Below are 16,413 nucleotides of genomic sequence, written 5' to 3'. Positions count from 1 at the left end.
CTCCCAGTAGCACAGGTTGAGAGCCCTTATCCTGAAGAGGGGATCTTGGCTGGCAAAGTAGGTGTCTTCATGCTGACCACCGTGCTGAGAACACATTCCGCATTAGAGGAGGTGGTCTGTACCTCTGAATGCCTCAGCGGTGAACACTGCAGATGTCGCCTTTGTATTTTTTTTTAAAGATTTGTGTATTTGAAAGGTATAGTTAGAGATGACGAGAGAGAGAGATTCCATCCCCTGGTTCACTTCCCATATGGTCACAATGGTTGAGACTGGGCCAGAGTGAAGGTAGGAGCCAAGAGCTTCCTTCCAGATATCCCATGTGGGTGCAGGGCCCTAAGCAGTTGGGCTGTTCTCTGCTGATTTTCCAGATGCATTAGGAGGGAGCTGGAAGTGGAGCATCTGGGTCTTGATCCGGTACCTGTTATGGGACACTAGCACTGTAGGCAGCAACTTAACCCCAGCACTTAGCCAGGTGGAAGCCAGGAGGAAGGAGTTCCATGGTTTCCCATGTGGGTGGCAGAAACCCAAGTGCTTGAGCTATCGCTTGTTGGCTCCCAAGTGAGCATCAGCAGGAAACTGGGTACAAGCAGAGTAGCCAGACTCCAACCGAGCACTCTGATGGAATTCAGGCAAATGGTGGCTTAATCCACTGCAGCAGAACACCATCCCCATCTCCTTTTGTTAATGTCGGGTTGAAAGGCAGGATGTGCCAGTAGAACTTCTCTGCTTTGTATCACAATAAAAATTCCCTACTGTACTTGAAGTTTCCTATATTCAGTAGCTGAAAGGGCAGCTACTATGAGGGAATGTAATTTTTTTAAAAAAGCACATTAGGTAAAAGTACAATATTCATGCATGAGCCTGGCTGGAGAGAAGTTTCTGGGCTTAGATATACACAAAACAGAAGGAACTTAAAGATGTGGTTACAGCATATTCCAGCTGCTGAGAAATACCGGTGATGGGAGAGATCCTGCAGCATGAGAAGCTGCCAACATTTCAGCTTTAGTGGCCTTTGGCCACTATAATTTTTTTGTAAAGGTTTATTTAATTTATTGAAAAGGAAGATATATAGAGAGAAGGAGAGACAGAGGAAGATCTTCTGTACATTGATTCACTCCCCAAATGGCCACAATTTGACTGGAGCTGGGTTGATCAGGAGCCAGGAGCTTCTTCCAGGTCTCCCACACGGGTGCAGGGTCCCAAGGTTTTGGGTCGTCCTTGACTGCTTTCCCAGGCCACAAGCAGGGAACTGGATGGGAAGCTGAGCAGCTGGGACACAAGCTGGCTCCCACATGGGATCCTGGCACATACAAGGCAAGGACTTAACCGCTAGGCCACTGTGCTTAGTTCTTTGATCAGTACTCTTAAGGAGACAAATTAGATTCCTGGGTAGTCATCAGCATCAGTCCTAAGAAATGTTCTGGATAGAATGTTGAATATTGTTATTTTTTTTAAAGATTTATTTTAAAAGACAAAATTAAAAGGAGAAGGAGAAATCTGCCATCCTCTGGCCCACTCCCCAGATGGCTTCTGTGGCTACCACTGAATCAGGCTGAAGCCAGGAGCCAAAAGCTGCTTCTGGGTCCGCCATATGGACACAAGAGCCCAAGCAATTGGATTATATGCTGCTGCTTTCCCAGGCCATTAGCATGGTCCACAAAGTAGATCCCGCACTTCCTGACATCTGGTGCACAGAGCCTTGCGACAGTCGTGGCACTCACAGGAGCCAGTGGCATGGGATTCGGGGTGTCTTTGATGTTGGCTGAGCCATAGCATTGTAAGACAGTGCAAGGTGCGTGGGCACTGCCTGAGTATAAGGTATTTCAATTCATTCTCAGGCAGTGAGTGCGTTGCGCTTCTGTGTGCACAGGTCTGCTGGTGGGCGTGTGCGGTGTTTCCCTCCTGGCACTTCAGCTTTGCATATGTGGCTGGAGGAGTCAGTGTTATTTGTTTCTCCTTCCTTCGCAGTTATGATTAATGGAAAATACTGCTGTCCAAAGATCTACTTCAACCATCGCTGCTTCTCAGGGCCATACCTGAACAAAGGCAGGATTGCTGAGCTGCCTCAGTGTGTGGGGCCTGGAAACTGTGTGCTGGTCCTCAGAGAGGTAAGGTTCTGGCCCGCAGCACAGCACAAGCTGGGAAACTTCAGGCAGTTGCCCAGGCTCACCGGGGCTATGGCTATGCTTACTCCAGGAATTGTCTGAAACTGTGAACCCTGCTCAGTGAGCCAGTGCCCTCTTACTCTTGGGATGCAGTCCATGGTGCCTGCTGTGTGCCTGTGTGTACAGACCTGTCAAAAGTGTGGTTTGTGAATTAGACACGGTAAGAGATTAATGCAACTAGTAGACCAACAGACTGCAAGGAAGGTTCTGAGGCTGGGGCCTCTCACTGACCTGCCCACACACCTTCCTGAGAGGCTGTGTGATGAAGCCAGGTGACCAGCGCTGTGACATAGCACGGGGCTCCTGTAAGGATCGTGAGAGAACAAGTTTTGTGAGTCGCCTCTGCTGTCCCTCTGCAAACAGATGGCTGCAGGTGACTGACGGGCAGGTGTGTGTATGCTGTGGTGGGTGGGCTGGACCTAGACAAGAGTCCCATCCTGGGTGGGAGGTGCAGGACTGAGCTGTCTCCATACTCAGGTGACTTGTGACTTAGCGCCTAGATGTTGTTCATCCCTGAAATCTGCCACTGAGTGCACACTGTGTGACTAAAAGGAACTGAAACCGGCAGAGTAACACTGCCAGTGGGCTGGTGCCGAGAGCCAGGCATAGCCCCTGGGGACTTCTGCCCCCTAGGGGACAGGTGCCCTGGCAGTACCTCTTTTTTTTTTAATTTTAATTTTATTTTTGATGATGTATACATAGTTGATCAGGGTGTGAAGGATTAAGGGTTAGGGAAAAGTGAGTGTGATTGTTGTTTCCATTTTTTAAATTTTTTCTTCCTGTTTCTGGGGGAAGGGACAAAGTAAGGGAATGAGACATACCCAGGTTCCCAACCACCCCAGTACCTGGGGATGGGGAAAGACCACGTGGTATCAACTCAGGATCCCGGTACGGTGCACACTCAGGGTTCTGGCAGCACCTCTTGTCACCACCACTTCTCTGTCTGGGCAGATAGGTCTTCCGTAGGAGATCCTCCTCAAGGGAATAATGGAGCGTGCCGGTGAGCAGGGGCCACAGCTGACAGGCTGTGTGTCACTGGTCTGGGGAACATGATGAAACTGGGGGCCCCAGCCAATGTGCCATACTGAACCTTCTGACCCTCAGCCTGACAAGGTAGGCTCTGGCAAAGTGGTGCTTCTGAGGGCATAGTGCCAACCCCACAAAGGTCTGCTCTCTACCAAGGGCATGTATTGACTGTGGAAGCTTCCAGAAGTGTATGCTCGAGTAATTTGGGTTTATGGTGCCAACTTTTGTCTGACTTTTCCATTCTGAACATGTAGGATTTTGTCACTCTATTTAAGTGCAAGTGTGGACAGTCATGAGCCCTGCGGCATTACTGCTTTGGTAAATGCTTGCCAGTTAACAGGATCAGCAGCGACCTCTGAGGCTGGTGGCAATGCAGGGGTCTAATGTCTCTTCTCTCCTCCCCAACCTCTCTTTTGGCTTTGGAACCGACCTCAGGTGCTCACCTTACTCATCAACGCAGCCTACAAGCCCAGCCGCGTCCTGCGGGAGCTCCAGCTAGACAAAGACTCTGTGTGGCACGGCTGTGGGGAAGTCCTGAAGGCCAAGTGAGTGCCTTTGGAGTCCCAGGTTTCAGGGAGTGATGCTGAAGGGGCTGGTTGGTTTTTATTTTCAATTTTCATTCTGCTCTGGATTGATGGACGTAAAGTACACCCCCCCCCAAAAAAAAAAAACGAAACTGGGACAGAGAGAAGCATACATCTTCTCCTGTTATTAGATTCAAGAGAACTATGATTACTTTTTCAAATTACTGTGGAAATTGAAAAGTTTCGCCCTTGTTATGGCGGTGGCAGTTGTAGGATTCCTGCCCCAGCTAAGGGCACACCTGATGGAGGTGACATTCTTTGGGTAACAGTAAAATCACTCTTTGAAAATGTTAACCTACGAACAGGCAGCGGGAGCATTAGTTTGATAACTTATGCTCTGTTTTTCTTTTAAAGTGACCCAACTGTTCACTGTCATCACCTACTAGATCTAATTTAAGTGTAAAATGTAGAACTTCTAAGTTCTGAAACTATAGAAGGACATAGAGTATTCTATCAAGCAGAGATGTTTTTCAAATATATTAATGTTTGGCTTCTCTCTGGGTGATCGCTTGCCTGGTAAATTTGTCATCTAATGTCTTCCATGGCAGATATAAAGGAAAAAGTTATCGTGCAACTGTGGAAATAGTGAAAACAGCAGACCGCGTGACTGAGTTCTGCCGACAAACATGTATCAAATTGGAATGCTGTCCTAACCTCTTCGGTCCACGAATGGTTCTGGATAAGTGTTCTGAAAACTGCTCTGTGCTCACCAAGACCAAATACAGTAAGTCATGGTTCTCAGATGTGTGAACTATAGCAACAGACTCTACATTATACATTGGAAATAAGCCTTATAATTTTTCTTTTATGTGAAAAGCAGAAAAAGAGAAATGCTGATCAGTCGATCTGCATTCTGGCGTTTTACTCCGCAGATGCCTGTGCTGCTGTGGCTCGGCCAGGCCAAAGCCAGGAGTCAGGAACCCCAGGCCTGTCCATCCGCCCCCACCCCGCCCAGGTGGTGGGGCCCAGGCATTTTGGCCATTAGTGCTGGCTCCTGGGATGCATTAGCAGGGAACTGGAGTGGAAAACAGAGTGGGACTGGAACCCAGACACTTTGATATGGGATCCGGATGTCTCGAGCAGTCATTAGCTTTTGTGTTAAATGCCTACCCCAGGTCTTATATTCCTAAAGGATTCTTTTTTATTTTAGAAGTTTTATTTATTCATATAAAAGGCAGAGTTACATGGGCACAGCGCAGTAGCTTAGCAGCTAAAGTCCTTGCCTTGCACACACTGGGATCCCATATTGACTCTGGTTCTGATCCTGGTGGCCCTGCTTCCCATCCAGCTACCTGCTTGTGGCTTGGGAAAGCAGTGGAATACGGCCCAAGGCCATGGGACCCTGCACCCATGTGGGAGACCCAGAAGAAGATCCTAGCTCCTGGCTTTAGATCAACACAGATCCAGCCATTGCTGTGGAGTGAAGATCTTCCTGTCTGTCCTCCTCTCTGTATGTCTTACTTTAAAAAAAAAAATTAAATCTAAAAAAAAAAAAAAAGGCAGAGTTACAGAGAAAAAGAGAAGAAGAGACAGAGATATACCTTCCATCTACTGCTTCACTTCCCAAATTACCCCAATCGCCAGGGGTGGCCCAGATTGAATCCAGGAGCTTCTCCCAGATCTCCCACATGAATCTAGGGGCCTAAGCACTTGGACCATCCTCTGCTGCTTTCCCAGGTGCATTAGCAGGGAGCTGAGTTGGGAGTGGATGGAGAAACAAGGACTTGAATTGGTGCCCATATAGGACGCTGAATTGTATTGTAGTTGGCATCTTAGCCCACTGTGCCATGATGCTGGTGTAAAAGAATTCTTGAAAATCAGAGTACCACAAAAGAAATAATATGTAACAGGGATCATGTGACCCACAGCATAAAATGTTTGTTTATCTGGCCCCTGTAGAAAGCTGTGTAAATGCTTCCTACAATGCTTGTCGATGAGATGGGTGAATCACATACCATGTTAGTTACAATCGCTGCACATTAGTTACAGATGCTGCACATGACACCAAGCCAGACACGTGGGCAGTAAGTAGTTCACTGCCCGTCTTGTAGTGTGATTCTCAAGTTGAAATGCTGTTTACGTTTTTCAAGTTTCTTTTTTATTCATTTGAAAGGCAGAGAGGCAGTACTCTCTGTGTGCTTCCACTATTCCAGTACTGGAGCACAGTTAAAAACCAGAGCTCCTGTCTCCAGTGAGTTGCCATCAACTTTGGGAGACAGAGAACAAACAAGGGAGCAGGTGGGGAAATGAGCAGCATTGGGGGAGCCAAGCAGGGGGCACAAGCACAGGAGGAGGAAGCAGGCCAGGCGGTGAGGACGCCCTCGGCAAGGAAGTAGACTGAAGGCAACAGCGTGCAGATGTGGGGCTGGGAACAGACTGGCTGATGGTAGGGAAGGAAGGCAGGAGCCGGCATGGGCTGTAGGGAGAGCAGCAGAGATGCCCTGGTGTGAACAGTGGGAAAGGAGCAGGCTCTCTCTGCACTGCATTGACAGTGCCTGTCCCTCTCCCTCTATGGAACTGGGCGGAGTGGAGTGGGGGAACACAGACTCAGAGGACACTTTTGACAGTGTGGTGTGGTTGAGGCGTCATTTATAGTCCAAACTCCCTAACTCCTGTGAGTCCTGAAGACTTTTGGAGAGTTAGTGTGGAAGCAATATTCCTCATCAAGAGCTTGTCCCTGGAATATAGCAGCAACTCCCGCAGCACAATAATTGAGAGAAGTGTTTAGGTTATAGCCCATGGTGGTTGCATGACCCTGTGAACACATTGAATACCATCAAGGGTAAGGGTTTGCATGCCAGGGACCGCCCCCCACATCCACATTAGAGTACCTGGGTTTGAGTCCCAGCTCCATGTGAGAGTCTAGCTTCCTGCTATGTGCACCTTGGGAGATCACAAGTGATGGCTCCAATGGCTGGGTTACTGCCATTCATGAGGGAGCTCCAAACCGAGTTCTAGGCCCCTGGCCGTGACCTGGCCCAGCCTGGCCATTGTAGGTACTAGGGAGTAAACCATTAGGTGAAAGAACCCTGTCTCTCTCTTTGCCTGGCAGATAAACAAACATCACTGAGTTATATATGTGAAGATGACTGTGTGTTAGGTTAGCTATACCTCACATAAAAAGAAACCAAATACAGTCAAATTAGATGGTGATAGTTCATGAAAGATTTCTAAAAAAAAAAAAATACTAAAAAGTATGCAGTGAAAGTCTTATCATGAAAGTGCAGATCAGAACTACAGTGAGAAATCATTACACACCTGCTGTACTGGGAAGAGTGAGAGGTGGGCAGTTTGTGTTGGCTGAGTTAGGGCAATTGTGTTGTGTACATTGCTGGTTGGAGTGAGGTACTGTACATCCGTGTGGGAAAACTAGCAGTTTCTTCTTAAGTAAGTTGTCCAGCTACCTGTCATACAACGATTCCACCCCTAACTATTTATCCAGCTATATAGAGACAAGCCCAGTAAAAGCCTTGGGAAATGGGGAGGACTGGTGTTGGGGCGCAGCATACGACACTGGCATCCCATATTGGAGTGTGGGTTTAAGTCGCAGCTGCTGTAGGTTTGTGTTATTTTTGTTTTTGGTGGTGGTTGTTTGGTTTTTGTTTTTTGGGTTTTTGTTTGTTTTTGTAAGATCGATTTCTTTATTTGGAAGGCAGAGTTAGAAAAAGAAATCTCCCTTCAAGGGTTCATATCACACATGACCGCAATAACCAGGAGCCAAGAATTCCATCCAGGTCTCATGGGTTTAGGGTCCATATGGGTGCAGGGTCCCAAGGCTTCGGGCCATCCTTTTCTGCTTTTCCAGGTCACATTAGCAGGGAGCTGGATAGGAAGCAGAGTAACCAGGAGCTGAATTGGCACTCATATGGAATGGTGACATCACCAGCATTGACTTAACACACTGCACCCTGATGCTAGGTCCCCCCACCCCCAGCCTGCTCTGCTTCTGACTCAGCTTCCTGTTAATATTCACCTTGGGAGGTAATAGGTGTTGACTCAAGTAATTGGATTTCTGTCGCTAAAATGGAAAATCTGATTTGAGCTCCTAATTTTGGCCCAGTTCCTGATGTTCTGGGCATCTAGAGAATGTACTAGTAGATGGGAGATCTCTGTCTTTCTGTTTCTCTTTCCTTTTCAAGTAAATAAAATAATAATAATAATAAAATTGTTTTAAAAAAAAAACCCTTTACAAGGGCAACACAATGGTAGTAGGCTAATCCTCTGCCTGCTGCAGCACTGACATCCTGTAATGGGTACTGGTTCAAGTCCAGGATGTTCATCTTTTGATCTGTTCCCTGCTGTTGTCCTGAGAAGGCAGTGAAGGCTTGCCCAAAGCTTTGTTTCCCTACACGCACATGGGAGACCCCAGGGGAGGCTCCTGGTTACTACCTTCAGCCTAGCCCAGATCTGGCCATTGCATCATATTTGAGGAGTGAACAAGTATGTGGGAGGTATCCTCTCTATAACTTTGACATCTGGGCCCAGTGTGATAGCCTTGTGGCTAAAGTTCTCGCCTTGCATGCACTGGGATCCCATATGAATGCCGATTTGTATCCCGGCTGCTCCACTTCCCTTCCAACTCCCTGCTTGTGGCCTGGGAAAGCAGTCAAGGATGGCCCAAAGCCTTGGGACCCTGTACCCATGTAGGAGACATGTAAAAAGCTCCTGTCTGTTGACCTTGGATCAGCTCAGCTTTGGCTGTCATGGCCACCTGGGGAATAAACCAGTGAATGAAGAATCTTTCTTTCTTTATATCTGATTTTCCAATAAAAATAAGTAAACCTATAAATAAATAAATAACTTTGAAATCTTTAGTAAAACAAATGTTTAAAAAATAGTTTTGATTTTTTAAATTAATAAAAGCCTTACACAATAATGTAGATTGCAACTTAATGATAGTCAAAATGTGGGAAATGGCTCAGTTGTGCACCAGTAGGAAAAAGTAACAGACTGTTGCATTCGTTCAGTGGTGTGCTGCACAACAACCTAAGTACAGAGTGTGGGGCCCTCACACCCGAGCCAGCACTTACCATGGGCTCCAGCCTGTGGAGGTCAGAGTCGGGATCAGGACTGCTTCGAGGAGATGCCTGGGGACTTCCTGGGCGGGAGGAGACAGGGAGAGGCTCGTGCAGGTGATGGCGTGTGGTCCAAGACCCGTGTAGGCCACTGTGTGGAATGCATACCTTAATGAGATGCAGCAGTGGCCTGGTTCCCACCCAGCTCACAGAATCTCTTGCAGTTCAAGCACAGAAGTAACAAAGTTGCTGCATTTGTCTGTTGTCTGTATCTAGCACACTATTATGGAAAAAAGAAAAATAAAAGAATTGGAAGGCCACCTGGGGGGCATAGTAACTTAGCTTGTGCCCTGAAGAAAGCCAGTAAGAGAAGAAAGAGGCGGAAAAACGTATTTGTTCACAAGAAGAAGCGCTGCTCGGCATCTGTGGACAACACCCCAGCAGGCTCTCCCCAGGTACGCCGTGGACTGGGGCCACTGCTCCGCCACCAGCAGGTGGCTTTGTGGCTTCGTGCCTCCATGAGTCTTCCTCTCCCTCCCCCTCTTCCAGGGAAGTGGGGGTGAAGATGAGGATGACCCCGATGAAGGGGAGGACGACTCGCTGAGTGATGGCAGCACTTCGGAGCAGCCAGACGAGCTCCAGGAGGAGTCAGAGACATCCGAGAAGAAGTCCTGCTCATCCTCCCCAGCCCAGAGTGAGGTGTCTGCCTCGCTGCCCACTGACAGACAGGCCCGGCAGAGGGGGCTGCGTGCACTCTCCTTCTCTGATGATGAGAACAAACCCCCCTCACCAAAGGTACTGTCTGTCCTCCCTGCTGCATCTCCCTGGCCCCTCTCCAGAATCTCCCCCAGAACCTGACCGTTGGTGGGGCCTGTATGCAGCATCAGAGCCTCTCCCACGGCTTCCTGGACACTGTCCTAGCACAAGGACTTAGGAATGCCATGCCAAGCTCCAAAGGGAGAGCGGTCCCCAGCATGCTGTCAAATGAAATACAGCACCACCCAGGCTGCACTGCTTGCCAGGGCCTGTTGTCTCACACCAGGAAATTGTACGATTTTCCCTGCATGCTTGCTTGCTTCTAAAGTTTTGCTTGTTTATTTATTTGAAAGGGTAACAAAGAAGCAGAGAGAAAAGCAGACATTGAAAGAAAGGAGACAGATCTTAACACTTGCTAGTTCATTCCTCAGATACCCACAGCAGCTGAGGCAGGTCTAGGCTGAGACCTGGAGCCAGGAACTCTGTCCGGGTCTTCTGTGGGCAATATGAATGCAAGTACTTGGGCCATCATCGGTCACTTTGCAGGTGCATTAGTAAGAAGCTGGATTGAAAGCAGATGTGGGACTCACCCCCAGGCAGGCCAGGATGGAGAGAGGGTACATGGGCTTCCCAAGCAGCAGCTTAGTTAGCTGTGCTACAGTGCTCAGCCTTGAAAGCTGCCTTGTTAATACTTTTTGTCATGTATGTGCTAACGAAAAAAATGGCTTTTCCTTTCCATTCTTACTGAGCTATTTTGTTCAGTACATTTAACACATACATATATGACCATGTGTGTAAATTTGTACACACAATAGTCTGCAGTTCAGTGATTTAGAACTGTTGCTAGTTACTGAAACTATTCCATCAGTGTAAGCCGTAAGGGATTTCTCCTGTCATTGGCAATGCCATCCTGACCTCTCAGCACCCTTCTAGAAACTGAGCTGACACAGGCCAAGGGACCGAGGGAGGATTTAGAAACTGTCCTCTGGTAAATTGTTGGAATGATTTGTGCTGAAACACTGAGGTACATTCTTCCCTGTTGGAGTTTTGCATTGTAAATGGTGACACTGTTGTGAGTGTCCATCACACAGGGGCTTTTGCTGGGAGACTTGCATCCCCATGTGCCCTCTGGGGCAAGCCTTGGGTGCTGTGGCGAAGCTGCTGCCTGGGGAGCTCCCACCCCGTAGCAGACCACCTGCTTTGGGTCCAGCTTCCCACTGGTGCACATACCTGGGGCAGCAGAAGATGGTGCTTGTGCCTGGGTCCCTGCCAACCACATAGGAGACCCGGATGATGCTTCCAGTTCTTCGCTCAGCTGTGTTTATTTTGGGCTTTTGAAGAGTGAACCAGTGAATGGAGGATTTCTGTCTCTCTTGCCTTCCAAATAGAGGGGGGGAAATGAGAAAGCCCACATCCTGTCTGGAAGTCTGTAAACGTGTGCAGACTATGTGAGAAGGAGGGCCCCGTGCTCACTGTGTGCTTTACTCTTGTGGGAACCCAAGGAGATACGGCTCGAAGTGGCTGAGCGGCTGCGCCTGGACAGCAACCCACTGCAGTGGAGCGTGGCAGACGTAGTACGGTTCATCAGGTCCACTGACTGTGCCCCGTTAGCACGGATCTTCCTAGACCAGGTGAGCTGGGCCTCCCGAGTGGGGCTGAGGACTGGACAGGAGTGGGCAACAGTTTGTCCTCAGGGTTTCAGGTGATGTCTCAGTCTGAAGCAAGAGCACTGGTGTCGTTTCCGCTTCGGGAGCGGAAAGACAATTGGAAGTGTGTGTTTAGCATGTTCCATAGTTGTAGCGCATCAATGTTGCATTCTTCTTCCTCCTGAGAACATGATTCCATCCCCTATAACTGGCTTGAAATAGATTTGCTCATTGAAAAACACTTGGCCTCTGTGACGTGTTGGGTCACCATGATGCTGGCTGGTTTAAAGCTCCTGCTCATGGAAGCCCAGCGTGTCAGTGCTGTAGTGGAACCGTAGCAAGTTTTGCTGTGACTATGCAGAGGGGCCGCCCTGAGCATCTCTGAAAGGTTCTAGGAAAAAGCATGCAGGCCAAGTTCCTGCTTCTAATTCAGATTCAGCCCTCTCAAAGAGGTCTCCTCCGCCCCAGGTCCCTCTGATCACTGAAGCCCTGTTGAGTGCTGAGCAACAAGGCCCCTTGGCCTTGGTCAGAGTCAGTACTCCTTCTGAGGCCCTGGACAGGGCCTCTGCATCCTGTGCCACCACTTGCCCTCCCTGGGTACCTCCCAGGCACCCCCCACCATAGTGTCTCTTCTGCCTTCACAGGAGATCGACGGGCAGGCTCTGCTGCTCCTCACGCTTCCCACCGTGCAGGAGTGCATGGACTTAAAGCTGGGCCCTGCCATCAAGCTCTGCCATCACATAGAGAGGATCAAGTTTGCTTTTTACGAGCAGTTTGCCAACTGAGGAGGACAACCAAAGCGAGCTGCATCTGTGAAGCACAATGGGCACGGCCCCAGCCTGCCCTCGCTGCGGCCTGCCCTGCACCATGGCCTGCCCTGCTGGCCTGTCTTCAGGCTTGGGCCCGAGGGGGCCAGCCTGCTCTCTTTGCACTTTCAGGGAAGGAGGACCCACATCGAGGAAGCAAGGACTGTGCCTGGAAGTGGCTCTCCCGCCAGTGGTCATGTGCGTGGAGTGGCCTGGGGGACGCACCCGCCCAGGCTGCCAGAGAGCACCTTTTGGCGGGCTTCCTTTTCTTGGTGTCCCTTCCCGTCGGAGGTTGGACGTGTTCTCTGCTTTCTCGCTTGGAAAGAGAGGACGTAGCTTTAAACCGGCGCTGACTTGGACTGTGCCTCAGGCACACCAGTGCCTCCTTGTCCTTGTGTTTTTAAGCTTTTTTAAATTAAAACCGTTCACTTTGGGGATGCCTGTGGCTCTAGGGTTTTGAATGTACGGTCACACTTAAATCCATTTTAAAGTCTATTCTTACGAGTTCCTTTGTTTACTACCTCTGTTGGTGATTGAGCTTACAGCCATGTATGAAGGGTTGTATAATGCCATTTTGTTTAAGCAACGTGAATACCCAAACTATTCACAGAAATTGGAGGGGAAGGAAAACACTGTTTGCTTCATTCATGCAAAGCATGACAAGAGCTCTCCACGAGCTTGGGAAGGGACTGAGCAGGGGGTCGGAAGTGGGGGCTTCCTCCCATGGCGGTTCCCATGTTGCCCAGCTCAGGCCGCCTGCATTAGGCAGTGATGCCAGGGCTGCCGGTGTTTGGTTTAATGGCACTCTCTCACCGCTCTCTTCCCCTCTCCTTCTCTCTCTCAATTCTCCAGAGGGATGTCTGCAAAGTATGTTTTGTGTTTACTTTGCTCTAGGGTTATTGGTCTGCCCTTTGATTTCCACAAGCCTGTCCCTGGTGTGCAGCTGCAAAGCCAGGTTCCCTTCCTCCCTGGCCATCTCCAGGTCCACAGTGTAGAAGCACAGCGGAGAAAGCTCGCTTCTGGGGATGACACACAGCATAGAGCTTCTGTCCTGGTGTGTCCATGGCTGGGTGAAAGCAGGGAAGTAAGTGGACAAGTACTCAGAAACCTCCTTCCCAAGCTACACATTGATGCTGCTCCTTGGCCAAACCTGTCCGCTGGGTGTCTGGGCCAGCCAGCAGTAGCAGGAGGGAGCAGGGAGAAGCCCCGCCTGTGGCTGTGTCTAGTCTGGTGCTGCCCAGGTGGCTGGCCTCCCAGGGGGTTGGTTCCCTTCACTGTGTGTTTGCTTATTTATTTATTTATTTGGACTATCCTGGTCACCTGCAAATTTATAACCCAATCATTTCCCTATCTTGATTTGAAAATGTTTTTAAACTGCAAACTGGGTAAATGCTAAACCTTACAAATACAAGGTAACGTTATTACAAGCTTAAGCCGACTGTGATTTTTTTTCATTGCCTCCCTTCCTGCATTTTTGTGGATATTGGCAAACACCTGTAGGTCTGGACCATATCACCCTGGGTCATTGGTGAACCCCTAGCGCCGGCCCTCTTGCCACATCCGGTACTAAAGCATTGGCGTTCTGTGTAGGGTGCTGCCAGATGCATCTGGAAAGAAGCTCCATCTAACTCAGTGAGTGTGTTGAACTCATTCTGAGGCCCTGGGTGTGGTGTGTGTGTGTGTGTGTGTGTGTGTGTGTGTGTGTGTGTGTGTGTGTGTGTGTGTGTGTGTGTGTGTGCGCGCGCGCGCACGCTGTGCCCAGGTTAGACAAATGTGTGTGCTGCTAAGGAGCACTCAGCAAGAAGCTGGTGGTGGATGGTGTTGGGAGCACTTGTCTCACTCAGGGCTGTTCCCCAAGAGCTCAGCTGTGGGGGTACCAAGGCACAAAGGGTCCCTTGAGTGAGGGTCATTTGGGAAAATGAAATGAGCTTCCTGTAAGAGGGGATTTACCAAGTATAATGTCAGCAATTTTGTGGTGCTTGTCTCTGACTTGTTCAGAACCCACAGGACCTAGCCCTGTCTCCCATCATAGGTGCAGGCATGATGCTCAGGTGGAGTGAGCAGTGTGGCTGGGCAGGGCTGGCAGAACCATCTACTCCTACCCAGCATTCCCCTGGGGGAAAGCTGACCCAAAGCTGGACAGAGGGGTGGGGTTTCCTTTATCATTTCTCCCCTTGTGCCCTTGGCCCACGGTTCACTGGACAACTGCATTAAAGAGCTGTGTGTCATACTCACCCCACCTCCACCCAGTGCCTGCTCCCTGACCCGGCCCAGGAGAGGATGACGGCTGGGGACTTGTCCCACATATCTCTCTGAGTAAGATGGGTCACGACCATCCTCACAAGCTTCTGGAGCTGGGCTGTGAGGACAGCTACTCGCTGTGTCCAGGCACATGTCTACCTGTCCACGGGCTTGGGGACCACCTGTCCTGGAGAGCCCAGCCTCTTGGTGTTTGACAGATGCAGTGTGAGGGAATTACATTTGTCAGGGTTCTACCTTCAGTTGGAGCCTGAGCCTGTCTGAGATCGGTAAGTTTCTCATAATCAATTTTCTCCTCCTCAGTTGACAACACAGAAACAGGTGAGGCTGGACCTGCAGCCTTCTGGGTGTCGGTTGCTGTCCAGCCTGCTCACTGGTGATCAAGCTCCCTGTTGTTGGCCTGCGAAAAGCAATAGATGATTCAACTGCTTGAGCTGCTGCAGCCACATGGGAGACCAAGAAGCTACTGACTTCCGGCTTTGGTTAGCCAAGCTCTGGCTATTGCACTTTATTCTGGATAATGAACCAGAAGATGGAAGATTGATCTCTGTCTCTCTGTAGCTGACTTTGGAATAAATAAATCTTGAAAAAAACACAAAAACATGGCTGTTGGGCTGCATCATCCTTCTGGGCCCTCACAGTTGGCTGCCCAATACTAGTATATTTCTGCCCTGTGCTATCCTGGGGAAGGCCCCTAAGTGCACCTACAGATCTGCCTGTATTTCCAGGGTGGGTATTCGGCCCTGTGTCATTTTGCTTTGTGAACCACTTTTATCTCTTTCATCCTGCAGGGACTACACCCCCAGATTCCTTTGCAACCTCATTGTCCTTTCTTAAGCAGTGCAGGGCAGGGTCCACTGACCACCATGTGGGAAAGGTGACTGCAGGTAATGCTGATTGATTGGCAATAGAGGCAAATGCAGGGATAAGCATACTGAGTTCTCCCATATCATTACAACAGCATAGTTCCTCATCAACAGTCATAAGTCCATGATTGCAGGCATGGACAATGGCAGAGAGTCCAGCATCCCATTGTCAAGACACATCCAACAATTTCACTGGGAGTCCATTCTCAATCCGGAAGTAGAGATGCACATCACAGTGTGTCCTCATGTGGACATGTCAGTCTCCACTACAGTCACTATAAATCATCACGAGTGAAAAGCCACAAAATAAAAACCAGCAGGGCCTGGTGGCGTGGCCTAGCGGCTAAAGTCCTTGCCTTGAATGTGCCAGGATCCCATATGGGCGCCGGTTCTAATCCTGGCAGTTCCATTTCCCATCCAGCTCCCTGCCTGTGGCCTGGGAAAGCAGTCGAGGATGGCCCAAAGCCTTGGGACCCTGCACCCGTGTGGGAGACCCGGAAGAAGCTCCTGGATCCTGGTTTCGAATTGGCATAGCACCGACCGTTGCGCTCACTTGGGGAATGAATCATCGGACGGAAGATCTTCCTCTCTGTCTCTTCTCCTCTCTGTATATCTGACTTTCCAATAAATAAATAAATCTTTTAAGAAAATAATTTAAAAAATAAAAACCAGCAACAGGAAGAAAACCAGAAATTTACAATGTCATGAAGTTAAACAACATGCCACTGAATATGATGGTCTCCATTATACAGTTATAATACATCCCCTTAAAAGAAACTTACAGTACCATAAAGTTAAATAACATGCTACTGAATGACTAATGTGTTGCTGAAGAAATTAAAAAGGGGGCCTGGCGGCGTGGCCTAGTGAATAAAGTCCTCACCTTGAACGTGCCATATGGGCGCCGGTTCTAATCCCGGCAGCTCCACTTCCCATCTAGCTCCCTATTTGTGGCCTGGGAAAGCAGTCCAGGACAGCCCAAAGCCTTGGGACTCTACACCCCTTGGGAGACCTGGAAGAAGTTCCTGACTCCTGGCTTTGGATCGGCATAGCATCAGCCATTGTGCTCACTTGGGGAGTGAATCATTGGACAGAAGATCTTTCTTTCTTTCCTCCTCTCTGTATGTCTGACTTTGTAATACAAATAAATAAAATCTTTTTTTAAAAATGAAAAAGGAAATCAAGAACCTTTTTAAAGAAAATTATGCTACTGTATGATCTGAGTCATTAAAGAATTTAATGAGAAAAAGCATGTTTTGATGAAGCTAAAAAAAAAAAGAAAGCACTTGT

General features: G+C 49.0%; 1 protein-coding gene across 1 annotated transcript in view; it reads left to right on the top strand.

The window, feature by feature from the left end:
- Window positions 1-12,467, top strand: part of SFMBT1 (Scm like with four mbt domains 1) — an 88,516-nt gene extending 76,049 nt beyond the window's left edge. The window contains exons 15-21 of the mRNA XM_040994621.1: window positions 1,969-2,108; window positions 3,627-3,736; window positions 4,324-4,499; window positions 9,067-9,245; window positions 9,340-9,585; window positions 11,049-11,177; window positions 11,837-12,467. Of these exons, the coding sequence (XP_040850555.1) occupies window positions 1,969-2,108; window positions 3,627-3,736; window positions 4,324-4,499; window positions 9,067-9,245; window positions 9,340-9,585; window positions 11,049-11,177; window positions 11,837-11,977 (1,121 nt within the window). The 3' untranslated portion in view covers window positions 11,978-12,467. The remainder of the gene's footprint in view (window positions 1-1,968; window positions 2,109-3,626; window positions 3,737-4,323; window positions 4,500-9,066; window positions 9,246-9,339; window positions 9,586-11,048; window positions 11,178-11,836) is intronic.
- Window positions 12,468-16,413: the final 3,946 nt, after the last annotated feature.

Source organism: Ochotona curzoniae, unplaced genomic scaffold (assembly GCF_017591425.1).
Source record: "Ochotona curzoniae isolate NIBS_2020 unplaced genomic scaffold, NIBS_Ocur_1.0 contig_908, whole genome shotgun sequence".
Lineage (NCBI taxonomy): Eukaryota > Metazoa > Chordata > Mammalia > Lagomorpha > Ochotonidae > Ochotona > Ochotona curzoniae.
This window is presented reverse-complemented; position numbering and strand designations above follow the sequence as displayed.